Genomic DNA, 21,140 nt, shown 5'->3' with positions numbered 1-21,140 from the left:
TTTTTGGACCAAATGTTCCCACAAAGAAAGATAATAAAGTATTAACAGCACATTGTTAAAGAATGAACCTGTATTTAATAGTTTGTAGGGTTTTTTTGGTAAAGGGTGTGACCTAACCTGTCCGTTTTGGCACCTGCCTAATTTGACTAGGTTTTACGAAGTGATAGTTGAATTTGTTCCAAAATATTTCCATGTCTACAACAAAAGAAGCATGGGCTCTCCTTTATATAAGCTGCATTTCCATGTTTGATAATTTTCATGGCCCGCTGAATATTTTATTGTACAAATATCTGAACATACAATATATCAAAAGAAAGAACAGAGCCTCTTCTTTAAAAAAAAAAAACTACATTTTATTCTAGCTTTATGTATTCTTTTTTGTTTATATAAATACCATGAATGTGGGTAAGTTTCATTAAAAAAAAAGTAATATTTTGAACAAAAAGCTGAGAAAATCACATTTTCCGGATCAGATTCAGAACGATGATCCAAACAAACATATCAAAACATCACTTCTATCAACACCCCCAAAGATTGAACAGTCCTATACATCTTCCTGGGTCGACATTTCATTCAGTAACGTTTTAAGCATTTTTGATTTATAAGCTGTTGAATGTTTTATGATTGATCGCGTTAGGCGTGTGTAAGCAATGCTTCAATCGCCTGTTCCTGTTGCTGCTTCGCTTGTTTTTGGATCAGGAGGTGCTTTACTATTTGAGAAGATCTGTAACAGTATCCCCCTACCATATAACAGTGAAAACATGGATTGACGGAAAAACTTGTCAGTGTCGGGGAAACGTTGTCATAAATGGCAGAGAAAGGTTTAATATATGTTTGTCTGAATATGTCTGATGTGCGCCCTGTTTTTGGGTTCAGGTAAATCCAAAGGGGGGCGCTCTAACGGTCGCAAGACTAAGTCTCCTGGTCCTGGTCTGTCTGGAGGCGAGAGACCTTCATCTGTGTCCTCTGTCCACTCTGAGGGAGACTGTAACCGTCACACCCCACTCACCAACAGAGTTTGGGAAGACAGGCCCTCATCTACAGGTACACACACTAATTAAATGTTAGCAACACTTGCCAACTAAATTAACCCTCTACCACACGCATTATGATATGATAGATGATAAAATATTTGACTTTTTCTTAGAATGGCTTAACTTGAAGTGCTGTAAAAAAAAAAATATATATATATTGGAAAAAATATTATTTTAAGGTACTTTATGTTGCCATACGCCAACAACATACAATAGTGGACATTTTTAGAAAAAAACCCTGCCATTTAAATTAGATTTTCTTCCATAATACAAATGCCTTGGCAGTCCTTAACATATGACTAATCAACATAATATCGCTAGCATTAATGTTGTTATTGTTACAGCTTAACAGATTGCAGCTGATCTTTCTAGCTAGCTAAACTATTGCAGTAATGTCATTCCACTTTTGCACAGTGTTGCCGCTTGGCAACACAGACATTTGATCGATTTAACAAAAACTAATTTCATATAAACTTTTTTGAGTGGTGAATATGTCATCATAACTTACCAGAGGTGATGTTTCAGATTTTTTTGTGAATGTGATATGGGCTGGTCCTTGTTTGTTACTGATGTATTAGTTTGTTTTCAGCAACTACCGATAAGAGACCGCAGTCTGTCAAAAAGCGCGCCACAGAAAAAAAACTGCATGTCATGTGACTTTACCAAAGCACATCTTTGACTAAACTAAGGTCTTCTCATTCCAACAAAAAACACGAGAATGTTTTCTTAAAGAGACAGTGGCAAGGAAATGAACATAAAGAGTATGTTGCCATATGGCCACACCATGCGGTAGAGGGTTAACTGAATGCATTTGGACTAGTATTTCTAATTATATAATATATATTTTGGTTATTTTGTTTAATGCAAAATTAGATCTACAAATCTACACTACCATTCAGAAGTTTGGGGTCAGTAAGATTTTTTTTTGAGAGAGAAATGTATTCTTTTATTTAGCAAGGACACAATATTACTGTTTTTACTGTATTTTTGCTTAAATGCAGCCTTGGGGAGCATGAGAGACCCAACCCCAAACTTTTGAACGGTAGTATCTATGTATTTATCTATATTTTCTGACGTTTTTTTTTCTTCTTTTTTTCTGTTTCCTCCTTCAGGACCCACTCCATTCCCTTGTAATCCCCTGACCATGCAGATGCGTCTCCCCAGCGGGATCATGTCGGCACCCTCGCCTTCCCCTACACATCCAGGCGCGTCGGCGCCCACACAGGGCCAGACTCAACCCCGCACCTGGGAGGAAGAACCCAAACCTCTGCTGTGCTCTCAATACGAGACCCTGTCAGACAGCGAGTGAACACACACCTCACGCCGCGTACAACAGGACTGAACGTTTGCTGCTTTATGAACAGAAACTTGTTACTGTAAACAGGGATGTTCGTGAACACACACGTACTCATGTCCATACTGACACACACTTATGGGAACATGCATCCATCTGCGCTCATGCCCTCCGATACCTACACACACATATTCGTACATACAGAGAGACACATGCCGTAATCGACCCCTGGCGCACGCACTCGAGCCATTAGTGAATGGCTGCAGACGTGTGTGTTGATGTGTCTGTGTGTTTGTGAATGCGCACACGTGTGCCGTCACTCCAGGACTACTCGTTGGAAAAATCACTTTTTAGTTTTTATGTGTGTATATATATACACACACACACACACACACACACACACACACACACACACACTTCGTGTAGTCTTGCTGGCCTTATCAGAGTGGACTCGTCTGTTTTGTTGACACATTTTGGAGCATTCCTCATTAGACTGCTCAGGACACATACTCTTATACTGTAATACAACTGCAAACTGTTTGTTTTGTGTGTGTGTGTGGCATACTGCAAAGGCTGGATGAATCCTCTGCAGAAACAATCGTACGTCCTCTTAGTTCTCAAATGCATCTGTAGCCCTTCATTGTGGTTTCTGGGAGTGTTCATGTGTTGCAAACATGATGCTGTTGGGCCATCCGATTGTGTGTGTGATGAAACGAGACCTTCAGAGAGGCAGGTTAGCTGATCCCTGTGCTAAACCTTATCCTGTAACATTCTGTCCTTACCTTGCTATTTCAGAGAGTTTACATGGGCGACCATATCATTGGTTTACAGGGTACACATAACATCAAACCTTCATTTTTTACTTTCGTTTTGACACTCAGAAACAACTCTAGCTGACCAATAATTTTCTTTTCTGTCATCTCTGTGATAGCTGATGGGAGACGTTTTGTTTCTAGTTTATTTTGGATTGTTGTTTTTAATGTACATGAACCTTGATTGCATGTTGTTTTGTAATGAGTTAAGCACTTAGTCAGCAAACAGTTCCTGTTGGTGTCCTTCAACAGATGCCGACCTGAATGCAACTTTTTTCACAGCATTTAATTTAGGTGATTTCTTATACAGTGTTTTGTTGATTTGTTTCTTCACCTACCCTGTCAAGTGTTCCACTCTCTAGCGACAATCACTGGCAGAGAGTTGAGCGAGTGGACGCGTCTTCAGAGGAAGCTGCTTTATCAGGTCTGAATGTCCCAACAAACCTGATGTTTTTCACGTCACCTATTTGTTCAAGAGTTAAAGCCATGCTGTCTGGCCAGTCCTTTGACACGACACTCACTGAGAGCTGCTTTACTTTCGCTCTTTGTGCTTGAACGAAGGGTTCGGATTGGTTGTTTTTCCCCGTGGGCTCATATGAGGCGATGATATATCCTGCGTAATAGAATAAAGAGGTGAGCAGACGCCACACCTCGTATAACCTGTAGTCCTTCACTCTGTACAGTTTTAAAGATAATTCTAGTGTTAAGTGCCATGTATTTGACATACATTTCTGAAGTTAAAAACTACCAAGTGACTACGCACAACAGTTTCTTTTCTTTTTTTTATTATTGTTTGCTCCTTGTTATGCCAGGGTTGTACAATTTGTCACACAGGCACAATTTAAAATCGTGAATGAGACATTGACTGTGTCAGTCTCTCTAAAACGCCTCTTTTTCAGACCACCTCAGTTGTGGGGTTACTAATTGTTTTGCATGCATATTAGATATAATGACATGTTTTAATTCGTATTGTTTGACTTTTATTTGTCACATGGTTTTACTATGAAAGGTATCTTTAACAGTTCAAACTGTTGTAACCTCCAGACTTTGGGGATATTTTTGGAAGCTAATTATAAGATGAAACTTAAAGTTCAGCAGTGGGTTTTATCCGGTTTGGGGGCTTTTGTTGTTGCTTTGGTGGTCAAGGACAGTTTTAGTGCACTACCTAGTGTGGTTTTGTGAAATGGGGCTCTATCTTCAGTCACTTCAATCCCAAATACACTCTCATCAAGGTCCCTGAACGGGGTCTGCAAACAGTAGCTATTCTTTTTTTTCTTTTTTTTACCACATCATCCACACAAACATCTCAGAATGCTCTGATCTTGAGACTCATTCTTTGACATATCACTCCAGACAGTATTGTATTTAGTGGACAAGTCACTCTAAAGTTCAGTGTTTTCTTGTATAGCGAGCCCCTTTCCCCCTCTATATTGACCGTTTGTTTGACCTTTTGCTAAGGACAGTATTGCACTTTCCTTAGATGAGGCGGCGTTCAGAGAGATTAAAACAAATGAAGAAGAGAGAGATACGGGAAAACAGCGGTAATCGCCCCTCTTAAGAATAGAAAGGTTAAGTGGGTATTTGGGTGGCATCTGTTTTTGTACAACCATTTTGTGCATATTCCTTTTTTTTTTTTTTTTTTTGTATTAAGACCCACTGTATTATAGCGAGGAGTGTAAATAGACCTAAAAGGATGTACATATTTATGTGATTTGCTGCAAGATTGATATTCACACTGTTGTATTTCAACATGGCCACCAGCAAGCTTTGTGGATAGCAGTGTAAAAATTAAACCGGAAAAAAAACAGACACTGCCTTAATGTTTAAATAAAAAGCTTATTGCCATTGATTTGTTTGCTGTCTTTTTTTGTGGGGGAGGGGGGGATTGTGCTACTGTGAATTTACATTGCGAATGTTATATTTGTTGGTACTGGTATTTATTTATTTATTTGTCATTTAGTGTATCTTAGCTCTGAACATGCCAGGCACACACAGCCTGTTTGAAAACACCCAGTACAGGGTCCCTTTTATTTATTCATTTATTTGGAAGGGGCAGCCATTTGTAGTGCACTTGGGGAGAATTTTGGACACCAAAGCCAGTGATTAATGCTGAGCATATTATACAACTGAATTATACAGACAACATATTACACAAGCATGAGTTTTATCAGGGAGTTTTAATACCTGTGATTTCTAGGAATGGAACTTATATGTCTGTGCTGTGTTTTTAATATGCTTTAAGACAAACCATTTCTCCTGAAAACTGCAGTAAACCAAACACAATGGTTGCGCTTAGACAAAATAGGTACTTATTTTGAATAAGTAATTACAGCACGACCGGTAAAAAAGTATGTTTTAAATAATATGAGTGTGTGTGTGTAGCTAGAATGTAATCTTGACGTACTATATCCGCCATGTTGAAATTATCATGTGACCTACCAGCGTCAGTTGCGTCACTTCACTGCCATTCATAATCCTCTCCCATGGCCGGATTCCCACATTTCCCAAGGGGATAGTAAAGTGTCCAAATCGTCGGAAGAAGTAGGTCATCCGGGTACTTTTTGACTACTCTATTACCTGATTGATAACGTAGTCAAGCAAAAGGGTAATCAGGTAAATTACCGTTATGTGTCCGATGTTGTAGAGAACGATACATAAAGCGCTTTCCCATTCTGATACATCGACTTGTTTACGAGCCTGTATAATTCACGCTTCCACTTCTGAATCAGTTTCTGGTAAAACATATATGGCTGAATGAAACCAATATTTCCACTTGCCACTGAGTAGCATTTACTACAATGCGAGTGGATCAGGTTGCCCGAGCTGTTGTGATTGAGTGGAGAGGGGACTAATTTGCATTTGAATTGATCCACGAATACTAAATGAAGCAAGGGTACTGTAGAGTTACAGGATGGGCAACATTGGTCCTGGAGGGCCACTGTCCTGCAGAGTTGAGCTCCAGCCCTAATCAAACACGTCTAAAGAAGATAATCAGTTTCATCAGGATTACTAGGCTGCGTTTAACTCCACTTTAGTGGATAAACTCGTGACCTTCCCTAAGCACTTTCCCTCCGGGAAATCTCCGCCGCCATTTTGAAGCGTGTTTAACTTCGTCAAGAGGACGAGGGAAGTTTATTTGGACAGTTGGACTAAAGTCTACTACTACAAGTCTACTAAATGCCTGCTGCCTCCCAATTCAGTGGCTGCATCCTTCGAAGGCCTATTGCGTCTCCGAGGCGTGATGAAGGCTGTCCCAATTCGAAGACTCCTTCAAACATGGCCTCAGATGGCCTCAAAATACGTCCTTCGTTTCGAAGGCAATGAAAGGATGGATCCTTCGCAGTGTAGCCTATCCCAAAATTCATTGTGCGCCGGGGACAATAGGATTTTTTATAAAGAAATTGTTGTATTACGCTTTTAAATCTAAGTATTGGGTTTCAACTTACTCAAATAATATAATGTATCTAATCATGATACAAATTCAATATATATATATAGATGTTGACATATCTTACCAAGGTGCCATTTTATATAGTTTATACTCTGTTATGTAGGCTACATAAATGGACCAAGGTGAACATATTTAGACAGGTTTTGAACCCAGTTGACCATAACTTTTTAAAAGTCCAGTACAAACTAGTGTTGTCACGATACCAAAATTATGACTTCGATACCGATACTGAATTGATACCACGGGAAAAAACTAAAACACTAAAAGTAATTGAATAATATGAAAGAAACTTAAAATTCATTGTTTTATAAAAAATAAAAATAAACTCACTTGACGTGTTCCTACCCTGCTTCTTGACCATTCCCTCCCCTATATTTAAAAAATAATAATAATGACATTCCACAGTGTGAATGTCCTTACATAATGTTTGCAACAATCACATTATCGATCATGTTAACATTCGCTAACCTTTCACAATTATGAACAGGTTGGGATGGGGTGGGTGATATGACCAAAATCATTTCATGATATGAGTAATTATATATATATATATATATATATATATATATATATATATGTGTGTGTGTGTGTGTGTGTATGTGTGTGTGTGTGTGTGTGTGTGTGTTACTTATTTTATTAAAAACTATTAAATTGCAATAAAAACAAATCTAATTTGATTTCATGGTGACTTTAACCTAAGTGTCTTTGAAACGGCTCTTGTGCAACTATTTCAGTCATGCAAACACAGCTCCTATCTTTGAATGGGGAAACATCAAATTCTCCACAGCTGTTCACCACGCTTACTATTACATTTCATATTTGAAATCACCAATGAAATCTGATATATGTCGTTTCTTATGTTAAAATAGTGTTAAAAAATCTTTTTTTTAAATGATTCCATCCATAAGGAAATGTCGTGGAAATTCATTGGTCAAAAAGTAGTGTAATTCTATCCACGTTTAACCTTCTAGAAGCACCAGTATACTCAATATACAAACTTTAGGGCAATAAACATGTTTTCTTTGCAGTCTAATCACACGTATTTTGAATCCAACAGTACAAGTGTTGACCACGAGGGGGCGCTGCTCACTTTCATATGACCACAGGTTACATGCAGCTCTTAATTTATGACAACGGACATTTAACAGACAAGTGAAGTTTTATGCTGCTGAAATAATGAATTATTGTCAACATTCCTCAGTGTAGGACAGTCACATCCCCGGGCACACTGTAAAACGCAGTAAAGCCTCATATTTCTTTAATTGTGTTGAACGTTTTCTTGCATTATGATGAAGCTCAATGAAAAGAAAGAAATATAATATGGTCCAGTAAACAAATGCATATGTTATATTGCATCGGAAGGGAAATACTTGTACCTTGTAAACACATCACATTTTGATTGGTTGACTGTTCTTCTCGGCGTTAATGGGAAATGTCTGTTTTAGCAGCCTACTAGCGGAGGTAGGTTTTGTGTTTATGTAACTTACCGTTCACAGAACAGTAAAAACATGAAACATTTTATGCTTAAAAGCAATAATAAAATGGGTAATACATTTAAGTGGAAACACTTTTAAGAGCAGTCTCTATCATGTAAAGCAAATTCAAAGAATTGGTATCCAAATGCTACGTTAAAAAAAAAAAAAAAAAAAAAAAATATATATATATATATATATATATATATATATTATCAGTTATCCCAGACAGCAACATACAGCGCGTACCAGATGTGGGCTGGATCTAGGCCGACACTATGTTGCTGTCTGGGATGTCATGAAAATAAATGTCAGGATTATCAGGAAAATAAAGTAAGCCACATAATCTTACGTTAAAGCAGGTAGAAAAACATACATGAGAGACAAGAGCAGAAATTGTAAAATATATCTAAAACACAATAATTCCCACACTTTGAAACAAAAATATATCACCACAGCTTTTGTGCCTATGTAAAAAAAAAAATATATATATTCTTGCATGTACTGTAAATGTGTTTAGTGTGAGGTATGTAGCTGTATCATACTTACCTTATTGTACTTTATGGCTGCTTTAATGTAAATGTGATCTAGCCTAAAGCAGATTTGAATGTATGGATTACAATGATATGCTCCAAAGAGACTCGATGCCTCTCTCACGGCTGGCAGTTTTATGGAAGAATCGTGGAAGGGTTTTTCATCTTAAGCTGGAAAGTATTTGACCTTGTTGGAAACTGCTGTGTAAGTGATAATGTACATGGAAAACAGAGGCTCATTCTTGCATGCAGTGTATCGCGGCATCAAAAAGAAGACAAACATACAGCCGTTGTAGGGTTTGGGTCTTTTATTTATTCGTTTTGGATATACATTTTTTTATTATTATTATTAAATTATTTTCTCATCTGTTGTCCAAAAGAAGACCATTAACTTGGGAATTTATACAAAAATATAAAGAGAATTACGAGTGCTGTATGCCACATATACAACAGGAAAATATTTACCAGAAACACGAATCATTGTGTTAGGAAATCAAAAGAAAATCCATCCTTTAGCAGAGAGCATTTGAACACCCAACAAATGTATTCTAAAAAAAAATTCATACACATGAAAATAGAAACACATTGTTAAAATTCCTCTGTTATCAAATGTCCATCTTGGGTGAACCATCTTAACACACAGGAAGTGATTTATCAGACAGTCCTTCCTGTCATTTCATAGGTTACTGTATTACACTTCTTTTGGTTTGAACTGTCAAGCATTTCCATTTCCAACAACATCCATTTGAGCTTGTACAGACCTAAAACTGGATAGTCCAAACATAAGACGAACATAAAGTACTTACACCTTCATAACGCTGTACTGCTCAGTCCAAACCTCCCTCTCAACATATCGCTGTTATCTCTCATATATCCTCCCACAGCCGAATGTTTCCTCTCTGCTCCACATGAAACGCAGGTGACAGGAGCTCACTTGGGTAATCTAGACTAACAGGCACCAACAATGTCAGAAAATGCTCAATACCTTTGAAAACCAAAGTTATCTAACCGTACAATCTGAAAGACCATGATTATGTCAGGAGGTCAGTGAACTTTGTCTCCATTCACAGAGAAAACCTGTCTCACAAATCCAACAAAACATGCTGAACTCTCTCATATAACACATGCTCAGTCCAGTTCTTTCAAATACAACGTTCCACATTCGCTCTTCTGTTTCCTGTCATTCTGAGTGCAGCTCTTTTTTTTGGCCACTGAATCATTAGCACGTCGGCCGGCTTTTTAAACGTTTGTGCAAGAAATTATTCCACGTTTTTTGAGGTACAGGAAAGAAAAAAAAACTGAATTTTACAGAATCTTTGGTCCAACCTTTCAAGTGCTCCTCCCTTAGTCATACCAACACATTTACAGCCAACAGAAAAGAAAAAGAAAAACACAACTTTCCATAAGTGCAACTTAAATACAGTTTCTATTTTCTCCGCCGGTTCTCTGATAGTCAGTGCTGACTCTTTCATCCACATATAATGTGCTTATAGTCTTTGCATTTTGTTTTCATTGTATATACATGTGTTGTGAACTGTTTCCTGTTTGAGAATTTGTACGAATCAGCAATACTGAATAAGACGATAAAGTCGGCCCACACGGACTCTGCATGTTCTTTGCATTTTTAGGGGAATATCTGCATCAAATAGATGAAAGTCTTACAGTTTTATTAATACACTCTTGGAAAAAAGGTTCAATAAGGTTCGTGACTCAATTTTAAAGAACACTTTATGGCAAAAAGGTATTATATGCCTATAAGGAGAAATGTTTTGTTAATTTACAAGCTGTTTAGCTAAACTAAACTAAAAATATATAAATGAAAACAAAAGTATTAAATTAAAACTTATCTCATGAAAAGGTTCTATATATGAGGCGCCTGATAGAACCCATTAAGATTTTATATAGAACCTTTTCTTTTATGAGTGTAGCATAAAACCTTATCAAATTACTATAGTAATTACTATGCAAAAACACCATGTGAGGCACTGAAATGTAACCAAGCGAAATTCTAGTACCAGACACATTGACAAATAAAAGAAATTCTCATTTGATTTTTAAATAACATTCTTTTGTGTTCCGTGTAAATCTGCCGATCTTTCGTTGGAATTCCGCGGGCACAGATTCCATGTGAGCCAATGAATCAGCAAACAACAGAAACCGTTTTGACCCAAATGCTTTTCCCTCCACCTGACGGGTACAATCGGATATGAATCAGTTCAAAAAGATGTACATAAATACATCACTGACATGCGACACATGTAAAGACCGCACACACACACACACACAACTCTGCCTCACCCCCACTATCAAGAACCAATGTCACCGGAAGCAAAACAACAAAATGGCCCTCACTGACTTTTCGTTTCCTTTCTTTAAAGTCTCTTGCCATCCTTTTTGAATCAGGGTTTTAGTTAATCGAGTCCACGTACTCTCACTCTCTAGGGAGTTTTTTTTTGTTTTTTTTGGACATTTTGGGAACGATAACAAACCTCTCACGTGTCTCTCAGAGGTCTTCTGTGTAAATGATGCATGGACTGGCGTCCTCGGTGGACTCCAGCCTGACTGTGGACACAAACCACCGTCGCCCGGCTGTGTTTCTGCTGCTGTTGTAGTTGAGCGTGGTGCGGTATGTATTCCGGGCGTGCTTGGGGAACACGATGGCCGTGCTTTGGAAGTGTAGCGGCCTGTGCCGCGGCTGGAAGTGAACCTCTGATTTGTAGCTACGCCACGTGCAGTTCTGGACGGCCACCACCGTCTCGCTGAAGGATGTGGCGGTCTGGACCTGGGCGCAGTACACCTGGTCACGAAAGTGTCGGTCCGAAGCGTACTTCACTGCAGAGTTGAACCTGACGAGGATCAGCAGACATCAATTCAGCTGTCAAACATTTCTCAACTAATCGCTCAAAGTCTGAGAGCAGCTTGAAAATTATGGAGTAAAGAGATTGGATGCAAAATGATGAAATATTTCAGATTTTGCACTATTTCTAGGTCACTAGTGAGAAAATGTGTGATGTTGATCATGTGACTGTACGGTTGCTCAGATGTTCTTCTATTGAAGCTGAGAAAAAAAATTGAAACTGAAGTTTGCAACCACACACCCCCCAAAAAAACACCACATTTCTAAAACATTTGTAGATAATGGTGATCAAACATTACTCACTTGATTTCTTTTTCTGGTTTGGGGTTGACCTCAATGCTCTCTCCATAGACCACAGGGTACATGCGTGACCTCGCATCTGGACCTTGAGAGTTCAGGAGCAAGTATGGCAGCTGCACAGAAGAAGAAATTAGCCATGTAGCTAACCCCCCATTAAAACCCATAATAATAGATGTTAAATCCTGGCTAAATATTTGCGCATTTTACATTGAAATGCTTGAATCTGATTGATCAATTTCAGCATGTAATGTATGATGACAGCTAAACTGTATAATTGACCGTTGGCCATGGCAACTGATTTCTTCATATCTGTAGCAGTTTCAAGTGCATCATATCATTACTGCATAATTTGAATCTCAAATCAATTATTTTATTTGCATGTATTCATTTTTAAGTATCCATTATCATCACAAAATAAACACTGTACTATCAAATAGGCTTCATCCGAAATCACATGCTTCCCTACTATAGAGTAGGCGAAAAACAGTATGTGACTAAAGAAGTATGTCTGAATTCACAGTACTCATTAAAGAGTATTCAAAATAAGTGTCTACTCAAAAGAGTATGTGATTTCGGACGCAGCCATAGTTTGTCCTCTGAATCAGAACACTGTTGAGCATTTAGCAAAACAACATTTCAGAAATATCAACTGTGCAACAATCCTAGAATTTGTATCCTACTTTGCTTGTTGTTTTGGTGTCTGTTTGAATATCAGCTCTTTGAGCAGTCAGTACAGTTTGGTGAGGATAGTTTGGGTCCGTCACGGATCTGTAGTGTGGCTTTCCAACACGCATGACTCCGGTAGTCAATAAAAAATAGACTTTAATGAACAAGGAGAATACTCAGGAGATTCGTAGGAGAAAAACAAAGCATAGGCTACACACTATGACCAAAGACGACAACCGACAAACACATCTGAAAGCACAGGGCTGTATATATAAGATTAAAATAAAGGAAACAAAACTAGACACAGGTGCAACCAATAAGTTACTATAGAAACAAACTAACCAAGTAAACTGAAACTAAACAGAGCAGAGAAACAGGAACTAAAGGAAACAAAACAGAATATCAAAATAAGTGTCCAAAGATCAGGGCATAAACATGATTTTTTGTATTTTTAATATACTATTATAGTATTGTATAGTATTGTTTTCTTAGTTCAAGTAATTTTGTTGTGTTTTTGACATTTTAATTAGGCCTAGGCCTTATATATTTCTGTAGGTTTTAGTCATTTTAGTAGGCCTACTTCAAGTTTTTTGATCTAATAATTATATTTGATTTCAGTTAATGAAAATGTTTTGAATTGTTTTAGTTTGTGTTGCTCTGGAGTAGTGCCGTCCGTGTGCATGTGTTCGTCTGCGTACTGATATATATATATGTGGTGGTCAGACAAACAGAGACAGTGTGTGGAGCCGCAGTGGTCTGTCCCTCCACCTGCTCCAGCCATCAACACACACACACACACACACACACACCATGTGCACGCTCAGCACCTTCCTCTGCGTGCAGCACGTACAAGCTCTCCTCACTCTCAGTCTCTGACACCTCATAAAACCGAATTCCTCAGCAGCGTATCATCAACGAACTATCATCTGACGTGACATGGGAAGCGTGGGCTCTTCCTGAGTTCAAGTGGATCATTTTTTAACTTGCTCATTAAAAAAATCAAGAACATGTTTACAGTCTAACATTCTGATAGATGACAATCTGCATTTTTAATTTTTTTGCTTTAGTTCATTTTAGAAGTTTAGTTTTGACTGACTGAACCCCAGTTTCAAAGAGTCCACATGAGAGATACAATCATATATCGCTATATTCTTTTCCTAATAATATTGCATCAATTAGTTTCACAGTTCAACAAAATGAGCATTTCTCAATAGATATGTTTCCATCCACCTATTTATATGCACATTTTTGGATACCGCATAAAAAACGCTGGATGGAAACGACAAAATGCGCATAAATTCTTAAAATGTGCATAAAAAACCGTATGCGCTCAATTGAGGTGGATACATTTCTTATCAGACGTGTGCATAAACTACGATGGAAACACGTTTACTGAATAAATCCCTCGATGAGCAACAAAAAACTCACGTGACTTTGCTTCAACAGTGGATGTGATTGGATGACTGGATAACCAGCGGACCAATTTCTTTGCACAACATCTCAAATGTTGGTTTGATCAAATCAGAAGCGTCTCACATGATTGTGTTCCCAAACACCAGGCATCCGAACACACAATAACATGACAGCCTTTATTGCGTTTCGCCTGCGCGCTCTGAGACACAAGTCATTTATGATGAAGGGAAAAAGAGCCACAGTGGCTTGCCCGATTGCAGCAACTTTCATTTTTATTACAGATATTCTGTGCCAGTTTCCCATGAAGTGACAATTTTGTTCTCTTGGGATGGAAACTGTGCTTTATTCTCAAATGTTTTATGCGATGTGGCCAGAGACACGCAATTCCACACCGGAAAAAACTGAAGCATGCTCCTGGGTTCTTGGTCTCATTCAGTCGCAATCCATTTATGATATTGTGATCCATTGCATTAAGTATATTTTTAAATTTGACAGCGGGTGGTCTGGTCGCCAATAAAGTGAACACATAATGAGCACTAAAATTAAAAACAATCCTTTTTCTAACATATATGCTGTTTATGAGAGGTTTCTGGCATCATGCTGTTGTCTCATGGAGGCAGGCCAGTGAAAGAGGGATTGCGCCGTTGAGCATGTGCGTCTGTGTCCATATGAGTACAAGAGAGAACGTGTGTTAAATCCAGGACGGATACGGTGTCCGCTGTGGTGTTACACAATGTGCCGCCACCCCACACACAGTCACATGAGAGAGATCTAGGCAGGGACAGAGCAGTTAAAGGTCTGGTGGAGGATCAACCGTACAGTATCAGATCACTTCTCAATCAAAGCTTGAAGGCTGAAGAGAGTTTGTCATTACAGTGGCATCGCTATTTAGACTGATTGTGTCAGGTGGTCTGACAATTTATCCAAGGACGTCTAGAACACATGTAGAAAGCCAGGTATTATACCCCTATCAGGTAACAAGCCCTATAAAGAACTATAACTGTGACGTCAAATGCAAAAAAAGTCAATTTGATGCTGTACAGAGCCCTCCAAAAACAGACCCTGGCAAAATAACTAATATAATATAATAAAAAACAATTGTAATTGACAGGTTGCATGCAAAAAATGGCAACACGGTTCTGGCTATCAATGGAGAAAATATGCCTTTTTTCCCCACAGATGCTGCAGTTACAGCATCTACCAGCAGGGATACACAGGACCATAATAACTAGTCAAAGCTTCACTTGTATACGTAAACATCACTCTCCAGCAGTTTGAGGGTTCTGAACTCTATCCTGGCATAAAGTGGCATGAACGGATTGAATGTTTACATTCACTGCTACCACTTCACACTGGAGCTGACCGATTGATCTTTTGGTTTCGTTTCGGTTGTACTGTTTGTTTCACTGATCTATACCTTCACCCTGGACTATGCTATGACGTATACTGTGTTGTATAAGTATATTGTTGTATTGATTTATTAATACTTTTGTAGTGCTGACTGAAAGTGCTACATTAACTGTATTCATATTATTAATAGTAATATTGTGATAGTAACTCTATGAATAAAACATAACCATTAAATGGCCAATGTTAAAATTATGTACTATTTTGTCTAATAAAAATAAAAATAAAGCAATTTAAACTAAACTCTGACATTTCAGCTGCTACAAGTGAATTCAGATATCAAAACATTATAATGTACTGTATAAAAAAATGATAATTTTGAGGTTTGCTAAAGATTACATTTAACAGTGTTATTAAATTATTAGTATTGTTATTTAATTAACTTTCAGTGAGTGTTAGATGATGGCAAAGGTAATCTAACTGTAAAAATAGAGGAAATGAGCATGCACAATTAAATATCCAATATTGATTGATATCAATAAATGCACCCTTCACTTTCAGAAAACAGAGGTCATCAGTTTCTTATGTAACTGACTGCAACAACTCCGCTGTTAGGCCTGCCACACTGAAATAGATTAGAGAGATTTGTTTTTACGTCATACAAACACAACTCTTAAAATAGAGCCACAGCCACAAAACGAGATGCAAGCATGCATACTGCATATAGCATACTGTATATTCATGCTGGGATTAGACACCGCCACAAAGCAAGGTTGCCATGAATGGAAAATGCAAAGTGTGGCAAACAATGATTGCTTTGTATGCCTCCCTTTTCTTTTCTACTCTGCGAGAGCATTTGGTCCTCATATAATGCATGTTGCCTGCAGGCTTGACCACATTTGTATACATTTAAGTAATAGGATTTTGGAAACGGAGTATTCAAAAGAACTTCCACAGAGGGATGTTTTGTTGACGCTGGCATGAGAGCTTTCCAAAGTGTAAAAAAAAGTCATGCTGCTCCTTTCTATTTTACTGAGCGAGACGCTGTATTGGAGCGGTCTTCCAACAAGTGCAAGCACGTTTCTCAAAGAGGAGTGTCTGAGTGATCATTTATACTTTCCAAAATGCCTTTAGATAGTAACTCTTAGCGGCGTGCTCGGGCAAAGCATTTATGCAGACAAATGCAGCTCAATCGCATTAACAGGCGTGCGGCGTATCAGTTCAGGCCTCTCATGCTGGTATCTGTTTAATAAAAGTTGTTGTTTTGTTAGTGCTTCAACACACAGTTGACTTGTGATGAACTGAGCTGTGTTTCTTAATCTTCTAGCTGTGTGGTTACTCTGAAATACTTAGACACTAGGGTATCTAAGTATCATTATACAGATAGGGTATCATTAGGGTAAAGTAGCCTTAGTTCAGTATGAAAGGGCACTTACATTTAAATGGATGGTCGTGTCAAATACGGACACTGTTAGTTTAACCTTTCAGAGGCAGAAATAAGACTCTGGGTTGTGCCGAGGCACTTGTGCGGCGGTATACTGTAACGTGAACATGCACTGTCGAGTATTACTGTACCAGTATGATATATATATATGTGTGTGTGTGTGTGTCGGCATTGCTTGTTTGTTAGCACATGTGTATGTGGTGTAAAAGGGTTGCTATGAGGAAGGAGGGACAGATAGAGATCGGTTACAGTTACCACATTCACAAAACACAAGGTCAACTTGTTTACAGAAACTCTCTCTCTCTCCTTGTCATCCTCTCTTCATTAGTGTGTCTCCGGAGGCATGTGCACCTGAACCCCTTTCTATTTCAGGATTCTTCTCTATCACTTCTCATTATTTGTTCCTGGCCTCCACATTGTCAACAGCATCTGTTTGTGTTTATGACAAACTGCATATTTGCTTCTATATTCTAACATGTTGGTTTGGATTGAATTCATTTAACCACCGGTTGCTCACATGTGACTTTCGTATTGTCCTGTTCATACAGAATCAGCTTGAATATTGGCAGCACGAATGAGTAACTGAAGTTAAACCCCTTTACAATTTGTAAATATCATCTGTATCCATAGTGACAATGACTTTGGCAAATATAAAAAATGGCAACTTCCATAACAACAGAACGTCCTGTCACAACCGATATGACTATTTAAAGTTGGCATGAAATTAAAATCAATTTTCTTCCACCCTATCCATGCATATGTTGTTGTTTTTTAACCGTGTAATTTTTTATAAAAATCTCTGGTTACATATGCCAGACTTCTTCAATTATTTAGTCCACTTAAACACTGTCGCTTTCTTACAATCAAACTCAAGCTTGCATATCAGATCTGCTGCCATCCAATCAACAACTGATGCAGAGAACCAAGTCATTTTCTCTTTTTTGATATTTCACTTGGTTGTACGTCACAATACGAAACAAAATATCTGCCGCTACTTCCGTAAAAACATCGCAATTTGAGTAAATGAGTGCGTTTGAAGTGCAAGTTTATCCGTCAAAGCAGAAAACTGATGGAACTGGATCTAAAACCTTGAATGACACAGCTCAGATCTCCAGAACCACACATGAAATCTATAAAGGTAAGAATGCCTATAATGTCAGTTCACTTATAAAGTGCAGAAGTCACGATTATAACTGAAGTGTGTGTGTGTGTGTGTGTGTGTGTGTGTGTGAACTATACTGAACGATGCACTCAACCATATTCTGCAGTGGTGTGAAATTGATCGTAGTCAATGAAAAGTTCTTGCAACAGAAACATGGTCGATTATTACCCTGGGTTATTGTCATTCTAAACCTCACTTTTAACCACGGGTTATGGAACATTTCACACTTTAGAAGCAGGGTTAAGACAGCTTCTGTATAATATGAGTGTATGAATGGAATCTTGACGTACTACATCCGCCATGTTGTCATTATCATGTGATTTACCAGCGTCAGTTGCGTCGCTTCACCTCCATTCATAAATCCTCTCCCGTGGCCTCATGGGATAGTAAAGTCTCTATCGAATGTTCTTCAGAATCTCATGGCATACTGTTTTTTACATGCTATTTAGTAGGGAAGTATTCGATTTCGGACGCAGCGACAGTGTGTTGTATAAGGAGTCGTTTCAGCGTTTGATGGAAAACCGAAAAGTATTTAAAAAATAGTCACCAATCAGTGACACTGACATCACAGATATGCGAAATGTATGAATAGCCAGGATTAATTGTTAACCCCGGGTAAAGTATGAGCAGTGTGAAACGTGAACCGAGATAACTCAGGTTTCTGCTTGCCCGGGGTTTAGAGCCGGCCCGGCGGCAGGACACTCGACTTGGGGGGGCAGCGACAGAAATGAAATCGTGTTCGGGGTGGGGTTGACTGCAGGTGGAGTTTGGCTCAGAGCGGAGGGGGTCAAAGGGATGTCCACCCTCTGGTGCCTGATTGACCCAGGGTTAACTTTTACAAGTGTGAAAAGCCCTTGTGTGTTTATCCATTTCATTATTTTACCCCCTTTTAGATCTGACCTGTCTGTTTGAAACTTACATCCACTCAATAGTCCTCATGCACATGTCTGAATACTGCACAATACGACTGTCCTAAGTAGGGCATGTTCCTTCATCAACATGTTTTTCCTGGACAGCAAATACACTAACCCTACCCCTAAAATCAGTGCACTGATTGGTTGATAGGGAAATCGTTCCACTGCCAACAAAGGATGTTGGGTCTCCTTTAAAGGGATAGTTCACCCAAAAATGAAAATTCTGTCATCATTTACTCACCCTGTTTGGTTACCCATATTCTTCAAAATATCTTATTTTGTGTTCAGCAGACAAAATTCATACAGTTTTGGAACAACTTGAGGGTAAGTAAATGATGACAGAATTTTCATTTTTGGGTGATCTATCCCTTTAAGCTCTGAGGCTTCATTATATGGATGCATACCAGTTTGCCTTCCCGGCTCTCCTTTCTGCAGTATCCCTGCAGCTCAGTCGGGGTTGAACAGCTGCCGGTGCGCGACTCAAGGATCCCTGGCGACAGAGAGTAGAAGGGCGGACTGGGGCTTGGAGGGAGTCCTGAATCCGGACTATCGAGTAGTCCCTCCCGGTTCTTTCCTTTCAAACTCTCATCCATAGCTTGTAAATGTAAATGCCCCACCATTTCTGGAAGAGCGCAATTTTTTTTAATTCACTCCAGGAAAGATGGTACGAGAGGTATAACCTAAAGTCCCATATCAGAACCACAGAGGGAGTCGTGGTGTTCCAATAGATGCCTAAAACAAAAGTATTACAATATACATTAATGAGAGAATGGGGCTAGGTGTCACAATTTTTACTCCAGTGAATTTTTCTGTGTATAAGGTTACATTAAAACCTTGGCATAAGTGCTTATATATATATATATATATATGAGTGTGTGTGTGTGTGTGTGTGTCTGTGTGTCACATTATATGGGATAAGTTCTCACAGCAGATTTTGTGATTAAACAGTCTATTATAGGGTTTTCAGCTAAATGTATACAGTAAAACAATTATGAAACAAAATTCATGAAACAAAAATGTAACTATTAAACAAACTGCTGTTTTGGCATTTTATAATATTAGTATAATCTATTTATACCAACATAATATGACAACTTGCCCTGAGCTTTAATAAAAATATATATAAATATTAAAAAAAAAACACCATAAACCAAACACAAAACCTAGTTTACTGAGATATAGCCAGTGTGACAAGTTATCCCTGTGACAACTAGCCCCGGTCTACCTGTTTTACAAAACATTGCTGAAATTCGATACAAAACAATACAATACAAAACTATAGGCTACTATACTTTTATATACTAGCCTACTATAAATAATGAATGTCTAAAAACCTAGTGTGCAGCCCACCTACACGGCATTTTTGGGCATAATAGGCACGTTCTCGACTAGAACGTTCAAACGCGAACAAGATGCCCGAAATGCCGCCTAGGTAGGCAGGTCACTAGGTTTCGAAACGCTGTCGCATACGTTTCCAAACCTGCGCGTTACAGGATAATACATTGACCAGTTATAAGTATTTGTATTTAATTAATTAAAAGACCAACACAAGTCACTCTTAATGTACTCTATTATATATTTAGACTATATAAAGGGGGAAAAATGCCTTAAAGAGTTTTTATTACCTTTGAAGAAATCCCGCCGGTTAAAAAAAAAATCCTTGAATGAAGTGTTAAGCGCATAACACTTTAGTTCATGATCTTAAAAGTAAAATCCACAACACACGCGATGACTGCCTCGCAAAAAAAGTGTGAAAATAATACCACAAATCTCTAAAGTCTCACAATAGTCCCTCAGCTCATTAGGGCCGGTGTCTTCTATCCGTCTCTTGCTCTTCTGAAAGCGCAGAAGTATAAATCTGGCAGCAGTGGTGCGCCAATATGTGAACGAGCAGGGCGCGCGCACTCTTATGCGCCTGGAGCCAATCCTGTTGGCTCATTTCTAACGCCGGCCAGTAGAGGGAGCAACGCTCAGCGCAGCGCCACTACTGACAGTTCTGACCTACATTTTAGCACAAAGTTTAGCGTTTAGACATTTTTTTTAGAGCAAACCGCGATTAAATGTGTAAAACATTTGTGTACCTCAATGTACATATTTCAAAATGATTTTAAATCGATTTCTGCTGCTAAAATAAAGAGTGAAATGCACCTCTGTGATTTCTGAAGAACTTTTGTGTGCCTAATTAGGTTACTGTGTGGGATTAGTGTGTCACACTTTTGAAAAATAGGGTGACCAGGTTTTTGGCAGAGAAACAGCTTTCCTTCTCTGTAATGTAATTCTGTTAGGAACCCACGAGCTGGTAGCTAGAAAGACATTGAGGACACTTCATTTTAAGTCAGTTAGCCTATAACAGCTGCAGGGACACACCTCATGAAACAGGGAGTGTCCCGGGAAAACCGCAACTTCAGAAGAGGATGCCTGCCATTTCTTTATACCACATA

At 38.5% G+C, this 21,140-nt stretch overlaps 2 protein-coding genes across 4 annotated transcripts in view; one reads left to right on the top strand and one right to left on the bottom strand.

Annotated features, from left to right (window-relative positions):
* The window catches only part of ncor2 (nuclear receptor corepressor 2), a 110,365-nt gene extending 105,376 nt beyond the window's left edge, over nt 1-4,989 (top strand). For all 3 annotated transcript variants that reach the window (XM_084389875.1, XM_084389874.1, XM_084389873.1), the window contains 2 exons: nt 877-1,044; nt 2,147-4,989. In XM_084389875.1, the coding sequence (XP_084246001.1) occupies nt 877-1,044; nt 2,147-2,343 (365 nt within the window). In that variant the 3' untranslated portion in view covers nt 2,344-4,989. The remainder of the gene's footprint in view (nt 1-876; nt 1,045-2,146) is intronic.
* A 5,678-nt stretch (nt 4,990-10,667) lies between these two features.
* rflna (refilin A) lies at nt 10,668-20,875 on the bottom strand. The gene is made up of 4 exons (XM_084389091.1): nt 20,325-20,875; nt 19,104-19,431; nt 11,757-11,866; nt 10,668-11,442 (listed from the first exon to the last, which is right to left on the bottom strand). The coding sequence occupies exons 2-4, from the start codon at nt 19,317-19,319 to the stop codon at nt 11,100-11,102; spliced, it is 669 nt and encodes a 222-aa protein (XP_084245217.1). The 5' UTR covers nt 19,320-19,431; nt 20,325-20,875; the 3' UTR covers nt 10,668-11,099.
* Between the last annotated feature and the right edge of the window lie 265 nt (nt 20,876-21,140).

Source organism: Rutilus rutilus, assembly GCF_951802725.1.
Source record: "Rutilus rutilus genome assembly, chromosome: 19".
Taxonomy (NCBI): Eukaryota; Metazoa; Chordata; class Actinopteri; order Cypriniformes; family Leuciscidae; genus Rutilus; species Rutilus rutilus.
The sequence above is the reverse complement of the archived record's forward strand: the minus strand, read 5'-3'. Positions and strand labels throughout refer to the sequence as shown.